This window comes from Camelina sativa, chromosome 19, assembly GCF_000633955.1.
Source record: "Camelina sativa cultivar DH55 chromosome 19, Cs, whole genome shotgun sequence".
Lineage (NCBI taxonomy): Eukaryota > Viridiplantae > Streptophyta > Magnoliopsida > Brassicales > Brassicaceae > Camelina > Camelina sativa.
The window spans coordinates 23,839,808-23,857,496 of NC_025703.1; the positions used below are offsets into that span (position 1 = coordinate 23,839,808).

Here is a 17,689-nt window from a genome sequence, read left to right on the forward strand (position 1 = left end):
CGCCTGCAATTTTTCTTTATCCCTCCCTGAGCAGCGGTATGTAAGTAACTGACGAATAACACTTTGTGGTAATCCAGTGTAATGAGCCGATCTGTGTCCCAGAAAAAGCGTTCAGCCTCCTGCTTAATAGCCTCTTGTGTGTCAACGACGGATCCATCTTGGCATTTGATTTCTCGAATAGCATTTCGAACTTTTCTGGCTTTTGTAGCATTATTAAAGACCTTGTTGTTACCATCACCCACCCTCAACCAATGGAGCTTTGATTTATGCTTCAAAAATCTTTCCTCAAGCTCAGAAACGTGCAACCACCGACTATATGCTGTTGATTCCCTCCTGATTTTTGTATATGTGGGAGCATTTAGTGTCTCCTCTTGACAACGAAACAGTGTAGCATAGGCCTCTCTGGTCTTTCTTGTCAGATCACCAAGAACATCTTTACAAAGCTGCTTTAGTTTCGGTTTCAGAGCCTTTAGCTTTTTTGAAAAGCGAAACATGGCCGAGGTCGAGTGGAAAAGTGTCGCCGTATCGTCCCAGTACTCTTGTATCAATGGCTTAAACTTTGCATCTGTAACTAGAGCATTGGTAAATTAAAATGGTCTTTGAGGTCGCTCCACTTCTCTTCCCATTTTTATTCGACAGCGTAAGTGGTCAGAGCAACCTCCATCCTCAAATACACAATAAGATTGAGAGTGTTCCTGTAACCAGGCTGGATTGACAAGGACCCTATCAAGCTTCTTGCAAATCAGCTCTGCATCACGTTTATTGCACCAGGTGTATAACGGTCCATGGGAGTGTATATCCTGCAGAGAACAATACCTTACCGCTTCTTGGAAATCTCGCTTCCCCGGAGGCATAATCAGAGTTTGATCATGGAGAGAGTGCCCCTCAGCCTCCAAAATCTCATTAAAGTCCCCATAAATCATCCAAGGCTTAGTACGGATCACTGGTGAATCCTGATGAGACTTTAGATCATCCCACAATACCCTCCTCTCCTCAACACTATTCGAAGCGTAAACAAAAGAAACAAAAAAACTCATCCTGCAGCCCATCAGCCAATATCGAACAGGTAATCAACTGGCCACTAGTGAAAAACGGGGCACGCACCCTAGAGTTCCAAAGCACCCAGATTTGTCCTCTCCGATTAAAACTATAGTTTGATAAAAAAAAGACCAACAATCTTTTCTGCTTTATTCTCCTTTACCCTTGTCTCAAGTAAACAACCAAACTGGAACTGTTCACGACGTATCCAATCTCGAACTACAGAATGCTTAGATATTTTATTGAAACCACGAACATTCTAGAAGAAGTTCGACATGATAATTAGTGGTGAGAGGACCTCTTATTATGATCCTGAGGGTTCTGAGTTTGAGGGTTGTAACCAAACTTATGTTTCTCTTTCGTGGCCTGAGGAATAGACTCGCGCAACTGCACTGTAGCTTTATTTCCACGCCCTTTCTTTTTTCTCACATATGCAGCAGCTGCCCGTGATATCAGCCCCCTTCACAAGCTCTAGAAGGGTTCCTACATTTTCATCCTCTCCCAAAATTGTCTCCTTATCAATGACCTCTTCATCCTCTACCAAATCAGCATTCTCCTTCTCCCCAGTATCAACATCAGTATTGACAGTCTGCTCTTCAGTCCCTTCCTCACAATGCTCATTAAGTACCGAGTAGGAATTAGACAAAATTGACATTTCCTCAGGTTTTGTCTCCGAGTGCTTGTTTCCCTTGTGGGGACTTGATTTATGGGCTGACTTTTGAGGAGTAATCCAACCCTCATTCACTCCGGTCGGACTAACCTCTCTCCCTGCAGTATGAGCAGTCTTAGCTTCCTCCATTCCTTTCTCCTGCACAACATAACTCTGGAGCTAAATTACATTTCTATTAAGGCCTTAAGGGATGTATTTGATGTCAAAAAGGTTTTGGGGTTGAATATAATTTTACATTTGTTTATAATAACTATTTTTGGATTGAATATAATTTTATTTTCATTCTAAAAGTAAAATAAAAACATATTTTAGACTTCTTCCACTGATAACATTGTACAATAAAACCTCTATAAATTAATACTCTATAAATTAATAAACATTATAAATTAATAAATTTTGCTAGTCCTAAGTCGGGACATTGTAAAAAATAATAAAATTCGATAAGATAATAAGATAATATTTTTTTGAAATCCCTATGTAAAATATGGTCCCAATAATATCATAAATTAATAATCATGTAAATTTACATACGTATATATATATATATGATATAGTAAAGTATGTTTCTCTTAAACCTTATATCTATAAAACAATTGTTATGTTGTATCTTCAAACTATAATGATATAAAATATTCTATAACATTTCATAAAACAGCTAAAACTTTTTAATCTTTTCAATTTCTAAATATGCACCATTTACATTTTGATAGTTTGATAGACTATTAAAATACGATAATTGATATTCTTATTCATAAATTTGAATATTTATGTCATGTGTATAAGTGAATTTGTCTATAATATTTGTAATTCATTGTCAATAATATTTTTAATTATTTTAAATTCAATTCCAATACCATAAAATTTACAACATCCAAAATTCTAATCTTATTTTGCAAAAATTATTTCAATTCATAATTTAAAAAAATTAAACAATTAAAAATATACTTATAAAATTATTAATTTATACTATAAAATAATAATAATTAATTTATAGATAAATTAATATCACTATAAATTAATAAAATGTTTTGGTCCCAACATTATTAATTTATAGAGGTTTTAATGTACTAGTTGCATCATCTCATTGGAGCTAAATAGAAATGGCTAAAGAATAGCTTGCAAATATTGGACCTACGATTAAGCTTATTAATCCATTAAACTTTTGAGAAAACAAAAAAATTGTTCATTTTCTCTATTGAAGCCTCTCTATCTCTAGTCTATATTCATTAGGGGTTTGTCATTTGTGGAAAATTTAAAAGTAAGGACATAATAGGTTTTTTGATTGATATAAAGCATAGTTCACCAAATATGATTAACAAAGGTAACAAATCCCCCAAATAAAGAAAATATCTTTAATTTTTCATTTTTCCCCTTAAAACAATTACACCAATAGGAAATTATAACTTTTTAGCACTATTGTTATTTCAAATTAAATTTTTACTAGGTAAATCTTTTAAAATTAAAGAGAAAAGCATCTTTCAAGGAAAAATACTAAAAAAGCAAAAGAAAATAAAAATTACTTACTTCATAGTGTATACTATTTTTAACAATATTTATCATAATATAAAATATATATTAACTCACTATTTAATTTACCAAAATTTCATTTAAAAATGGAGTTATTAAGATATATTAATTATTATTTAAACAAACCTTTTAAGATTATTATTTTTTCTGTTAGAAATAATATGTTAGAAAATTTTCTTTTATGAAAGAGGTAAAGTCAACTAAATGTAAAAAATATTTTTAAAACATACTTTCAAAAAGCGTGCGTCTAACATTATTGATCAAAATTTTGTAAAAGCTTGCCCATTATGTAAGAATTAATTTAATTTTTAGTAAAAAGAAAAAACATTTTTGATGTTTCTTGCTCAATAAAAATTAATATTAAGCATTCTCAAATCACAATTATCTTAGTTGGAAACTCAAAGATAAATAGTTAATAAAAAAAAGCTAAATAGAGGTCAAAGTCGTTTAATAAAAAAAAATCATAAAGCAGAAACAAAAAAAAAAATCAAGACTATCAAAAGCTTATAAATAGATAACCTTGTGAGGTGTTAAAGCCACTGGTTTAATTATAAACACCATCTTGTCTCTTTATCACCATACTTTCATAATGGTTTCAACAAACACCTCAGATTTCTTATCGAATCTTCATGATTCCCTTTTGGTTATGATAATCTCGTTGTTACCGTTCAAAGAATCAGTACGAACGAGTGTTCTTTCAAAGAGATGGAGAAATATCTGTCGTGAGACGACAAGTCTTGTCTTCAAAGAGTCCGAATTTGTTACACTTTCGGAGTTTGATAGAGAGTTCGTCGAACCCTCAGTTCGTGATAGGGTTTTCTTTGTTGGTGTTATGCTTGACTGGGTCTCAAAGTTTACTGGCAAAGTTATCGATAACTTTGAGATTCATCTCTTCCTGCCCACGGGTTTCGAGAGAGATCTAATGTCTCTCATCGAATTCGCCACCTCCCGACAAGTCAAGAACATANGGTAAATCTTTTAAAATTAAAGAGAAAAGCATCTTTCAAGGAAAAATACTAAAAAAGCAAAAGAAAATAAAAATTACTTACTTCATAGTGTATACTATTTTTAACAATATTTATCATAATATAAAATATATATTAACTCACTATTTAATTTACCAAAATTTCATTTAAAAATGGAGTTATTAAGATATATTAATTATTATTTAAACAAACCTTTTAAGATTATTATTTTTTCTGTTAGAAATAATATGTTAGAAAATTTTCTTTTATGAAAGAGGTAAAGTCAACTAAATGTAAAAAATATTTTTAAAACATACTTTCAAAAAGCGTGCGTCTAACATTATTGATCAAAATTTTGTAAAAGCTTGCCCATTATGTAAGAATTAATTTAATTTTTAGTAAAAAGAAAAAACATTTTTGATGTTTCTTGCTCAATAAAAATTAATATTAAGCATTCTCAAATCACAATTATCTTAGTTGGAAACTCAAAGATAAATAGTTAATAAAAAAAAGCTAAATAGAGGTCAAAGTCGTTTAATAAAAAAAAATCATAAAGCAGAAACAAAAAAAAAAATCAAGACTATCAAAAGCTTATAAATAGATAACCTTGTGAGGTGTTAAAGCCACTGGTTTAATTATAAACACCATCTTGTCTCTTTATCACCATACTTTCATAATGGTTTCAACAAACACCTCAGATTTCTTATCGAATCTTCATGATTCCCTTTTGGTTATGATAATCTCGTTGTTACCGTTCAAAGAATCAGTACGAACGAGTGTTCTTTCAAAGAGATGGAGAAATATCTGTCGTGAGACGACAAGTCTTGTCTTCAAAGAGTCCGAATTTGTTACACTTTCGGAGTTTGATAGAGAGTTCGTCGAACCCTCAGTTCGTGATAGGGTTTTCTTTGTTGGTGTTATGCTTGACTGGGTCTCAAAGTTTACTGGCAAAGTTATCGATAACTTTGAGATTCATCTCTTCCTGCCCACGGGTTTCGAGAGAGATCTAATGTCTCTCATCGAATTCGCCACCTCCCGACAAGTCAAGAACATAGTTCTTAATCTCTCAGATCGTCACCCGACAGACTTAATAAGCTCATTTTTAATTTGAATATTCAGATGCCAGTATCTTCAAAAGAACGAACTAGCTGTTTCTCATCTCTTTTTTAATCTTTCATATGTTAGATCTTTAACCGTTTGCTCTTTCTTCCTTCAGGTAAATTCTTTTTCACGTACTCTATCAGCTATCTAAGATTCATAATATCTACATCACACTATGTAGAGATCTTTCATTCGATATTATTGTTATATTTCATTTCCACAAAATCTACATCACTAGATCGTTCACTATACATCACTAGATCGTTCACTATACATCACTAGATCGTTCACTACATCACACTATGCAATTATGCAAACATTTTTTTTTTTTTTGTGTGTGTGTGTGTGTGTGTCGATTTAACATATTTTTTTCTTTGAAAAAGGTGATCCAAGGTTGTGATGATCCTATGGCTTTGCATGATCCGATGAAAACTCGACATTTGGTGATGCGAACAAATATGCACCGAAATGATTTCGGAGGAATTAAAATATTTCTCAACAGCTGTCCTGAACTGGAATCTCTCACTTTTGATTTGGTTACTACTAGTCCTGTCGTGGTAATTTATTTTTGTTTGTTTTAATCTTTAATCTCTCTCACATTATTGTGCTATTTGGTATAAAACGCTTAACTTTAATTGGATTATGCAGACCAATTGGTCGCCATTTGGGAAAGATCCGGTAACGCATTGGCTTACTAGCAAAGCTTACGAGTGTTTGGAAAAAACGCTCAAGGTTGTGAAGGTAAAGAACTTTCGTGGAAGCTCGAATGAGTTACATTTGGTTAAATACCTGATTCGTACTGGGCGTGTGCTGGAACAAGTTGAACTTTATGAGGCAAAGGGATTGGACCATAAGCAGAAGACGTGGATAAAGGTTGGAGTCGAGGAAGCTCAGAAGAATCTGAAGAAAGCTTCGACTCATTTAAAAATTACTCTAAACAGTGCTTGATTAAGGCATTCTCTTGATTTTAATTTCTAGTGAAAAAGTGTACTCATTGAGTGATCTTTTCGACTTTGTTTTGTTTTATGTTAATGGTCTGTATTTCAATGTTTTATTTGGATCAATTTCTTCAGTTGTTTAAGTTTATCATTTTCTTATTTGGCTTGGTTAGAAAAACAGTTGGTAACTAAGAAATGAAGAACTGCTTTGCTTGGTTTGGAGTCTTGTAGTAGTTTCTGTTTTGTTTGATAATCACTATTTACGATATGATATTAAATCCTCAAATTTTATACATTTTGTTTAAAATTTTTAAGTTTCTAATTAATTAAATTGAGTTTTGTTTCTTTGCCTAATGGTTTTATTCAAATCCATGTATGGTTGTGTTTGCTTTATATAGATTTAAATGTGATATTGTACCTAAATGGGTTGATTTTTTTTTTGTTTCCATTCGGATATGTATTAGCTAGTGAATCTATCCTCACTTGCAAGTAAGCATTTGTAGTAAAATATTTTACTATATAAGCTTATTACCTTGATAGTGACACTTATCAAGTTTATATATCAATGTAAAATACAAAACCATAAAATAAATATCTCTTTAGAGAACCCGAAACACAATAATATGTATCTACTCACAGATGACCTAGCTAGGTACTTGTGAGTTGTGATCATTGTAGTTTGACCCCCAAAGGTTTTTAAAATCTAATAAAACTAAAACTAGAAATTGAAGAACAACTTCAAAAAACACTTAATCGCTCAGAAGAGGCTCTTTTTGTTTTTTCGTATGGGGTCGAGCTCTTATTTATACAAGAAGGGTACGGAGCCATAGGAGGAGAAAAATGTATAATTTCGAAAACCCCACAGATCAGTAAGTACTGCAATTGTATTGACCGGTGTGAGGCGCCTTTTCCATCATTCGGTAGCGTAGAAGCACCGATTGGTCGTCATCTTCAATCTTTTTTTATCTTGACGCATGTTTGATCGGTTGATCCATTTGTCTTCTAAAACTCCTTCCTTGATTGATGATTCCAGCAGCTCCAATACCTAATAAGACTTAATTAAAAGGCATATCTTTTTCTTATAAGTATTAAAAGACTTAAACTTGATGTTAAAATGGCTTTGAAAACCGTTAAAAATTATGAATAATCAACGTCGTATTGTTAGTTGTTCTAATGTGTGAGATGCTGAGAAAGACTCACTATATCAACGTGTGGCGTGTCTCTATATAAAACCTTGTCAGGACCCCGAGCAAAAATGTGGCAATGGAGTAGCAAAAATTTAATCATACACCTGCTGGAGTTGGAGGTTCCTGCCACGACAGAGAGGCCAAACCCTACCCCAAGCTGATTCAGAAACCTTAGCTTCATGCCCTACACCAAGTTCATGAGTTCCTCTCTCCCCCGTGAAATATATTAATCTTCCCAATATATTAATTAGGAATATGAGCTAATTTACTCATAGCTAACTGCTTTTGAATTGAAATCCATATGTATAATCTAATACCCTTTACACCACATGCATTGAGTTCATGATTATAATTGTGTTATTATGTGTTCAAGAAGATAAACAACTACAGATCATGTAGCAGCGCAATTATAAATAGACAAGGCGTTCGCAGCTCAATCGATTGAATCATAACATACAGATTAGATAAGATAAATCGATTTTTTGTGTAGAAGAAACGAAGGAGACCAACAATTAATAATAACCTATAGGCTGCGAACGAGTTTTGACTTTTGATCGAGATGAGAACGGAGAACACAAAGTGGAAGATCTCTTCTTCTTCTTCTTCTCATAAGGAACAAAAGCTTCTTGATTAATGTTTTAGGTTCAAAACCTATATCATAAATGGAACTTTTTTTTGTGTGTAGAAAATATGCATGGAATATTTCTAAACGTTTTTGAATGCATTAAATGATATTATACTGTCATAGATAGCGAAAGAGTTAAGTTTGATATTATATTTAGATGTGAGTTTGAATAGTTATAGGTAGGATGTTTTAATTTTTGGACAAATTTGGTCACTGGAAATATATGAGCAGAATTAAACAAGAATAAGAATATGTAGTGGTTCCCGACGAACATAACTCAATCTTTCCCACCAATATATTATGGACCAGTTGCATCGTTATCCGTCTGTCAGGAAAAAATCCGTTAATGCAGTTGTTCGTAATTTTGTATTTTCCGAGGAAAACAAACCCATTTTACTTATATAAGTGTATGACCTGATTGCATTTTAGTTTAGATCATCTCTATGTTGTAATTCAAAATTTTGTTTAGAAAAGTGTTTTCTATATGGAAAAACCGAAAAAATATCAATCGTGAGAGGGAAAGCCTCAGTTTCAAGGAATCCAAGTTCATTGAAAAATCTGTTTTCTATAGAAAAAAACCGTAAGGGGTTGTTTTTTGGGGTTTAATGTTAATATTTATACCAAATAAAAAGGTTTAGATTTTACAATAAAACCCAAAAACACACTTAACTCTTAAACAGCGAGACCAATGGAACACCATACATACATATGAGATTTTTGCCACACATAAAGCAGGTTAATGATACAACCAAAGTAGAAACCTTTTTAAACAGGTAAACACCCACTTAGTTCATTACGCAACCAAAGCCCTTGACCGTACATAAACCTTTGTTCATTACGCAACCAAAGCCCTTGACTGTACATAAAACAGGTAAACACCCACTTACTTAAGTAGTACCTTTTCTTTTTCCAACAGATAGTGATTGGTCAAGTAATAATAATCCCTTGCATGTGTTTACTCTCTTGGCAGCAAAAATATATAGATAGGGTTGTTTTTCTGTTGAAGGGTTGTTTCTGCTGAGTATGCTTTGAGGGATGATGATGTAAGAGAAGATGCATGGGTATGCCGTATGCAGCTAGTCCAAGAAGGAGATCTTCTAGTACGAGTCTTTTCACCACTTTGAATCGTATGGGCTACATGTGGTGTAGTAGAAGTATTAGTAGCTTTTTATAATGATCTCTTTTGGGATTGGAATACTCAAGGTTTGGATTCTGTCAAATCATTTAATTTTTCATGATCAAGAGAGCTTTTTCCATTTATATTCGGAAACATTTTACAAGTTTTTTAAGAAGGACAGAGAATACACAAGAAAGGAGGATGAATGATCAAGGCAGATCATAAATGTAACTTTATTTTTTAAGAAAATATGCATGGAATATATATATTTTTTTTTGACGAAAAAAAAAAGCAAAAGAGTTAAGTTTGATATCATATAGATATGAGTTTGAATAGTTACAGGTAGGATGTTTAGATTTACGTAGTGGTTCCCGATGAACATAACTCAATCTTTCCGACCTCATATACGATGGACCAGTTATTCATCTGTCAGGAAAAAATCCGTTCATTGAAAAATATTTTACTTATAAATAAGTGTTTTTGTTGACCAAAAATCAAACGGTTTGACCTGATTGCATTTTAGTTTTGATCATCTCTATGTTGTCATTCAAAGAATTTGTTTAGAAAAGTGTTTTTGTTTTTTTTTAAACGATGGAAAAATATCAATCATGAGAGGACAAGCCTCAATTTCAAGGAATCCAAGTTCATTGAAAAGTCTGTCTCCGATACCGTTTTGTTTCTTTTTGGGTTTAATATTAAGATTTATACCAAATAGAAACACACCCATCTCTTAAAGAGAGAGAGAGAGAGAGAGAGAGAGAGAGAGAGCATTAATTAATGGAACATCATACATACATATGAGATTTTTGCCACACTTAAAGCAGGTTAATGATCATACAACCAAAAGTATGAGAGATTGATCCTTCTGGCTAAGGGTTGTTACTTGTTAGGACTTTGTTTGTTCTTAATTTCTTATTATGTGTGGATGGATCTTAAGTTTATGGGGACGCCAAACACAAATATTGACTCAGAAGTACAATACTCACTGTTTTCTTATATAACTAAGACTTGATAAATTTTTTTAATTCACCACGTACGTAACGTAAGACTTGACTAGTTATATCATGCAACGTTCACTAAAACCATACTTTAGTCTACGACTTTGGTTTCGCTTCAAGACCATGCATATATATAAAGTTTTGTTTTTCTCACATCAAGACCATAAAGTTGTATTTTCATTTCGCGAAACTTTTCTAAATTACATTTACATTCTATCATGGGATAAACTTGATGTAAAATGGATTTTTTTTTGGTTGAATATAATATAATTTTATATTATTCTAAATATAAAATAACTATTCTTTAGAATATTTCTCCCACGAAATATACATTATATTGCAGTTGGGTTGTGTCGTTAGAAACAAACTAAATCCTTAAAGATTGCAAGGGCCTATTATTAGACCACCTTGGCTGGTAAGATAATGGAGGGGGTGGGTGTCTTTAAAAAAATAACAATAAAATAAGATTTTAAGACATTCATATTCTTTGTTATATTGTCTTCCCATAGACACAACTAACCTCTCTTTTAATTGAATCAATAATGAAATTAATTGAAAAAATGATTAAGACACTTAGTGTATTGAATATGAACAAAACGGATGCTCTTATATCCACTAAAATCTCGAGACAAAAAAAAGTAACCAAAAAAATAAAAACAATGGTGATGAGATTGGCCAGCCCAATCCAACCATATGAACCAGACAAAGTTAATGAGGAGCTTGTAGCCGAAAAACAGCTTGTACCGAAAGAAGCATTAGAGAAAGCATTGATCGTCCCGACAGATCCTCTAACAATATCAAGATGCAAGAGGTTCAAGCAATCAACATACTACTTAGGAAGATGGACAAAAAACAAGAAGCCATAGATCAAAAGTATCCTTGTGCATAGATTCACGTCTAGGAGTCTATCAAATGAAAACAAAAAGATAACTCAATTTCTCAATTGAAACCTTTCTATCAATTAGAGGTTTCTCATTTGTGGAAAATTTAAAAGTAAGGGCATATATAATAGGTTTTTGATTAATATAAAATATATTTCACCAAATCTGGTTACTTAAGATAACAAATCACCCAAAAAAAAGAAAATATCTTTTAGTGTAAAAAATAAGAGAAAATATATTTTATTTTCATTTTTTCCCTTACATACACCAATAGAAAAATTTTACTTTTCCTTTACATTTTTTTCCCTTACATCAAGAAAAGAAAATATTTTTTTTAGTGTAAAAGAAAAAAGAGAAAATATCTTTAATTTTAATTTTTTTCCCTTACATACACCAATATAAAAATATATGTGTTGTTCAAATTAAAATTTGCCAGGTAAAGCTTTTTAAATTAAATAGAAAAGCATTTTTCAATGAACAATACTATAAAAGCAAAATAAAGATATTACTCACTTCATAGTGTCTACTATTTTTTAACAGTTTTTTTAATATAAAAAAATATATTAACTCACAATTTCATTTACCAAAATCTTATTATGAAATGAATTTATTTAGATATATTAATTAATTTTTTTAACAAAGCACTTACAAGCAATTATTATTTTTTCTTAAAAATAATCTGTTAGAAAGATTGCATAGAAATATGTAAAAGATAAAGTTCAACTAACTGTAAACTATATTTTAAAATGTAATTTCAAAAACCATATATCGTTATTGACCAAAAATTTGTAAAAGTGCGCCTATCATGTAAGAATCAATTTAATTTTAATACAAACAAACTTTTCTTTTGATGTTTAATGCTAAATAAAAATTAATAAGCATTCTTAAATCACAATTATCTTTGTTGAAAACTCAAAGATAAATAGTTAACTAAAAAAGCTAATACTGGTCAAAGTATTTAATGATTGAAAAATATATCACAAACCAGAAAGAAAAAAATCAAGACTTTAAAAAACTTATAAATAGATAACCTTCTGAGGTGCTAAAGCCACAGGTGACTGGTTTAATCATAAACACCATCTTCTCTCTACACTTTGTTTTTTTTCTTTTGTCTTTTGAGATATCACCATTTTTTCATAATGGTTTCAACAAACACCTCAGACTTCTTATCAAATCTTCATGATTCTCTTTTGGTTATGATAATCTCGTTGTTACCATTCAAAGAATCGGTACTAACGAGTGTTCTTTCAAAGAGATGGAGAAATCTTTGTCGTGAGACAACAAGTCTTGTCGTCAAAGAGTCTGAAATTGCAAAACCCACAAGTCGTGATAGCGCTTTCTTGGTTGCTGTTATGCTTGAATGGGTCTCAAAGTTTACTGGCAAAGTTATCGAAAACTTTGAGATTCATCTCACTAAGTTTATTGTCTTTTATTCCTTTTAGGTTGATCTGGAGCATAATCAGTATAGATCTTTTCAAGGATTAACATGTTTGATGCAAATCTCCACCAGAACCGAGGATTATATTGTTGATACATTCAAGCTTTGGGATCACATTGGTCCTTATCTAAGGGAACTCTTCAAAGACCCTAAAAAGAAAAAGGTTTTCTCTAAAACCTCGCATAATTCTTTTCTACAGAATTCCTGTAATATGATTAATGCAATATGAAAGCATTTAATTTAACTAGGTTATGCATGGAGCAGATCGTGATATTATTTGGCTTCAACGGGACTTCGGCATTTATGTCTGCAATCTTTTTGACACAGGACAGGTTTGATTTCTGGTTATTCTATTTTCGCAAAGCCGTATGTCTTGTAAAGAAGAATGAAACTTAATAATTCTTTCTTTGTTTTTGTGTATGCTAGACATGGTAGAAATGGTGAAAAAGTTAACTTTTCTGTCCATGTATTTCTTTACTGATGTTCATGACATTCTTGTGGCTATGAAACGATAGTTTTAGTTTGATGGTTCTCATGGTTTAAAGTATCCGTAAAATCTTAAGAAGTACTTTTTGTTTTATGTCAGGCCTCAAGGGTGCTAAAGCTGGAGAGAAAGAGTCTCGAATTTCTTCTGAAGCATTATTGTGGAGTTGCTGCAAACAAAGAGTGCATAACAATCCAATCTCGTTACCTTTTATTCTTTTTGCATTGTCATCCTCTTACTCTTCGTTCAATTTCTGTTTTGCTACTTGGCTGCAGATACCAAAATGCAGACTGGAGAATACGACCGCTTCCGGATGTAATGACAAGGTTTGTATATTCTCTGTCTAGTCACTTTCATTATTGTTTGGCATTGGTTGTGATGAGCTCACACATTTTGCATATAATGGCAGATATGCTAGAGAAGATACCCATTATCTTTTGTACATTTATCATGTAATGCAAATAGATTTGCACATAATGGCAAAGGAAAACGAGCAATCTGACTCTCCTCTAATAGAGGTAACAATCTAAGTTTCTTTTCTTAGATTTTGATTCAAGGGTGACTGATAGAGTAGAGAGGATACTATAAATAAACACCTAACTTTATTAAAAACAAGAAAATACAGGATTCCTCCCAAAATAAGAGTCGTGACTCTTGTTCCCTTTACTTTCACCCAATAACTTTAAACATACCGTTAAGCGCTTGGAAGAGCTTGTTAATAGAAATCGTATGCATGGCTTATTAAACATAAATTTATTCTTCTTTCTCGGTTTGTGTCTCCTTGTCGTGTATCCCATGGCTTCTTAGTATTAAGTTATTACGTGGTTGTTGGCGCATGAAGATCAGGCATTAATTCGTTTATATCTATAATTTAACGTTTTCTGTTGTGTCCATGGTCTTCTTCAAAGTTTTGGATAATCATATTGACGAAGGTACCCATGCTAGCAGGTTTACAAACGCAGTTACGATGTGTGCATGCAACTATATGAGAAAGAGCTTTTGACTGAGGATTCATATCTTCACGTTCATGGGTTTGTTGCTTATTGCCCCCTTCATGAAAGAAAATATTTGCTTGAGTTTTATTTATTGCCTGGTGGAAGAGCAGTACCTATTAGATTCAAATCCTTATGCATGGTTTATTAACTTAAATTAATATGTTGTTGTGTTTCCATTTTGGCATTTGCTAGGGTTCAGACAGGTCACCTCAATGCAGTTCAACTTGCCATTATTGCGGTATGTTCGCAACTTGCGCAATAATCCAAGACACCCTTCATCTGCCTTTCATATTATCATATGAAGCTTACTTAGTAGTTGCTGACTTTCAGGGGCTTTGTGAATGGCGAGATCAGATTGCACGTGCAGACGATGAGAGCACCGGTTATGTATTGCCAAACAAAACACTTATTGACATAGGTAGATATTTTACTATTTCATCTCCAGGTCCTTGGATATTTGTTGGTGGTTCCTAACTTGGTCTAACTCGTTTTATTATATAATAGCCAAGGATATGCCAATTAATGTTGGCCAGTTGCGACGGTTGTTGAAGTCAAAGCATCCTTACATCGAGCGTAATTTTGACGCTGTGATCAATGTCATCAGACGAGCAATGCAAAATGCAGCGGCATTCGAGCCAATTGTTCAATCTTTAAAAGATTGGCGTCCTGGAACAGTAAGATCTTATGTTGTGAATTGTTATTATAACTCTTTTTGGGTCTCTTTCTGTTTACATAAGGACTAAGAAAAAAATGTGCTTGCCTTTCATTCCTGGAGTGGTTTTGGCAACGAGTGAAGTCATCGAGTAGATTTGTTAACAAAGAATATGTGTTTTAAGGTTTTAGTTGGGGGTATTTGCTTGGTGAAAAGCAATTAGCAGTGATCATATATGATGTTTGCTTGATTTAATTGATTAGGCCATAAAGAACCAGGAACCAGGTTTATTAGGTTCGAAATGTTGCACCCTTCAATAGCTTGTGAACTTGCAAAAAACTATAACTAGAGGAGAGTTATTTGCAAGGGCTTATTGCTAATCAGATGTCTAGTAGTTTTGGTGAGTTTTGTTTATAGCCATATGAGTCATGACTGTTTATTGCATGCACTTGGTAATTATTCAATGTGATCTTTTACTCTATGGCTTTTTTGTTTAGGTTGAGAAAAATATCATACCTATGATTGAGAAACCGAGTACAGAGTTCACAGCTTATTTGGAGTTTTGCCCTCAAAGAGGAAGTTTGAAAGTGATAACAAAGTAATTTTTTATATAGTTAAAGAGATTTGTAGAAAACTGTATCAAATTGACTAAGTAATACTAATCTACGGACAAACAAGTTGCAGGGAAAGGAAGTTGTCAAAGTGTCCAAGTCCAAGCCAGATAATGTCATAGTGCTGGATGATGATGATGATACCGATGAACAGAGCTGGGAAAGAGGGGATGCTTCGAATAGGGCTTTGGAAATGCCTTCACAATCAATGACTCAAGTGCCAAAGACAAGTAGTACGGAAATTGTAGTTATAGAAGATGATGATGAGTCAGAGAATGACTCGGAAAGTAGAGAAGATGAAGATATGATTAGGAGAAGTGAGAAGCATAGGAGATTCATGAGTCTAAAACGCGGCTTTCTTAACATTTAGCCCTTTAGCTTTTGTGGTACAGTGTGCAATGTTTTGGTCGCTGTTTTGTGTATTAGTAGACCAACCGTAGACAATCTATCTTGACTTGTATGTACAACAAGTAGACATGTATTTCTACATGATAATTGAATTTTGAATTAACCCAACATGAAACATACCACTGTCACTGCGTTTAATAAACTAAAAAGAAGTATTATTGGGCGTTTTGTCCAATAGATCTTGTGATTTACAATGTAGTTGTTTTTTGTATGCTCTAAGGTAATTAAAGAGATATTTTAGGAAATATTTAGGAATTTTACAAAACAAATATTTAATGAGATATTGTAAGTAGTAGCTGATTGATTAAAGAAATATTTTATGAATTTTTGTTCTGCACAAAATTTTGGTTTCAATTTCTTTTTATGACTTATAAATTTAAAAATTAATGCCAATAACATCCCTTGTAAATAGGTGTGAACTTCAAGATTTATTTTATAAATGTCTCTAAAAATGTATATATAGATAACATCTCTATTTCATTGGAGTTATGACCATTTTAATAATTCTCAAAAACGACAAAAATGTCATTTCCTTTCACAAAAACGGATAAACACCTAGTGGGTCATATAAACCTGGTAATCTGACCTGGTTTTATGTTATAATCTTCAGTCATTTATGATCTATTTTTTTTTTAAAATCCTGACCGTATATTTTGAGATTATTTTAAACTTAACCACTCATTACTCTGTCAATATTAAAACAAAAAAACAAAACCCTTACGTGAATCTTATTTTTCTCCCTCGCCTCTCTCTCTCTTTTTAGCGGAAGAGTGGAGGAGGTTCTGGATTGCTGCAGTACATAGAGATATGTCTCTCTCGACAATATGTAAGATTTTTTTTTGTACCCCAATTGCTTCTTTTTCTTTGGTTCATTAATAGATATGTAGGATCTGTTTTGATTTCAATTACGGCAAAATTAGTCCTTTCAGTTTGATTCTCTCTCAATTTTAAGGAATATTAGTTTGATTCTAATTGTCTGTTTTTTATGTTTATTGATTGAATTTTAAAACAATTGTGAGATCTGTTTGTAGTATGGATGAGTAATTCTGATTGAATTTTTGGTTTTAGATTTCGTCAATGTTTGTGAAACAACCCGACCGTTTTTTTAATATCCTAATATCTAGTGATCACATATTCACTAGCAACCTATCCCAATCAATAACAAACAACGGATAACAAATAAGAAATTCCAATAAACCAATAACAAATAAAAGAACAACTTATTATCAATTCAGGAACAATCTGAAACATAAAACAAATTCATAGAACCAACAATCCTAACAACTGTTCTAGACAACTAACTTCTACTCTAGCATCCTATAAAAGACAAAAAGTAAACAACCGAGCCTCTGGAACATACTCCTCTTCATAGCCTTGGTTTCACGATCACACTTTGCCTTTACCATCGCCACAACACAAAAGAGAGGCGTAAGTATTACAAGAAATACTTAGTGAGGCGATCATTCCATCTACTCGGCTATACAGACAAGCAATCAGATCTCTCATGCCACAATCAACAAACAATAAACAAACCAGGCAATACACAAAGCAAACACGTCATCAGCCGTTGATGAAGGTTGGTGTCGACCAACACTCGCCTGGTGTCGATCGACACAGATACCTGCAAAGGGTGTGTCGATTGATACCACCTTGCGTCGACTGACACACTCCTTGTGTTAATCGACGCATGCTCGACATTTCATGAAATCCCTAATTGCATCGACCGACACCTCCTCATGGCATCGATCAATGCTCGTAGGTCAACGACTCATCCTCGCATCAGTGTCACCCGACACAAGGCTTGTGTCGATCGACACTATCGAGCATCGCCTCTTCACGATCATAATCCCTGAATCTCACCTCCAAACTTCTCCTGTCCCTTCCACACGATCCCATGAACGAATCCACGCCTCATGAGCCACAAAAAACGCATAGAACTCAAAAGAAACAATCACATAACACATACAATATCACAAAAGTAGAGATCTTAGCTTAGATAAGTCATGGTCATGCACTTACCTTTGTCAAACAATAAGATCTAATCCCCAAACGAT

General features: G+C 32.9%; 1 protein-coding gene and 1 pseudogene across 1 annotated transcript; both read left to right on the forward strand.

Moving 5' to 3' along the window:
* On the forward strand, nt 4,877-6,249 carry LOC104768142 (annotated as a pseudogene).
* On the forward strand, nt 12,187-15,661 carry LOC104768143 (protein RRP6-like 1). The gene is made up of 12 exons (XM_019240992.1): nt 12,187-12,411; nt 12,490-12,648; nt 12,734-12,817; nt 13,072-13,151; nt 13,245-13,295; nt 13,379-13,487; nt 13,918-14,000; nt 14,157-14,202; nt 14,295-14,382; nt 14,469-14,638; nt 15,114-15,203; nt 15,301-15,661. Exons 1-12 carry the CDS (start codon nt 12,187-12,189, stop codon nt 15,595-15,597), a joined length of 1,482 nt encoding a protein of 493 aa, XP_019096537.1. The 3' UTR covers nt 15,598-15,661.

Bases quoted from the DNA above. Each gene is read 5' to 3' on its own strand.
- LOC104768143 (XM_019240992.1), top strand. From the start codon at position 12,187: ATGGTTTCAACAAACACCTCAGACTTCTTATCAAATCTTCATGATTCT. The intron at 12,412-12,489 runs GTCTCAAAGTTT...TATTCCTTTTAG, and splicing joins TTGCTGTTATGCTTGAATGG to GTTGATCTGGAGCATAATCA. The intron at 14,639-15,113 runs GTAAGATCTTAT...TTTTTTGTTTAG, and splicing joins AAGATTGGCGTCCTGGAACA to GTTGAGAAAAATATCATACC.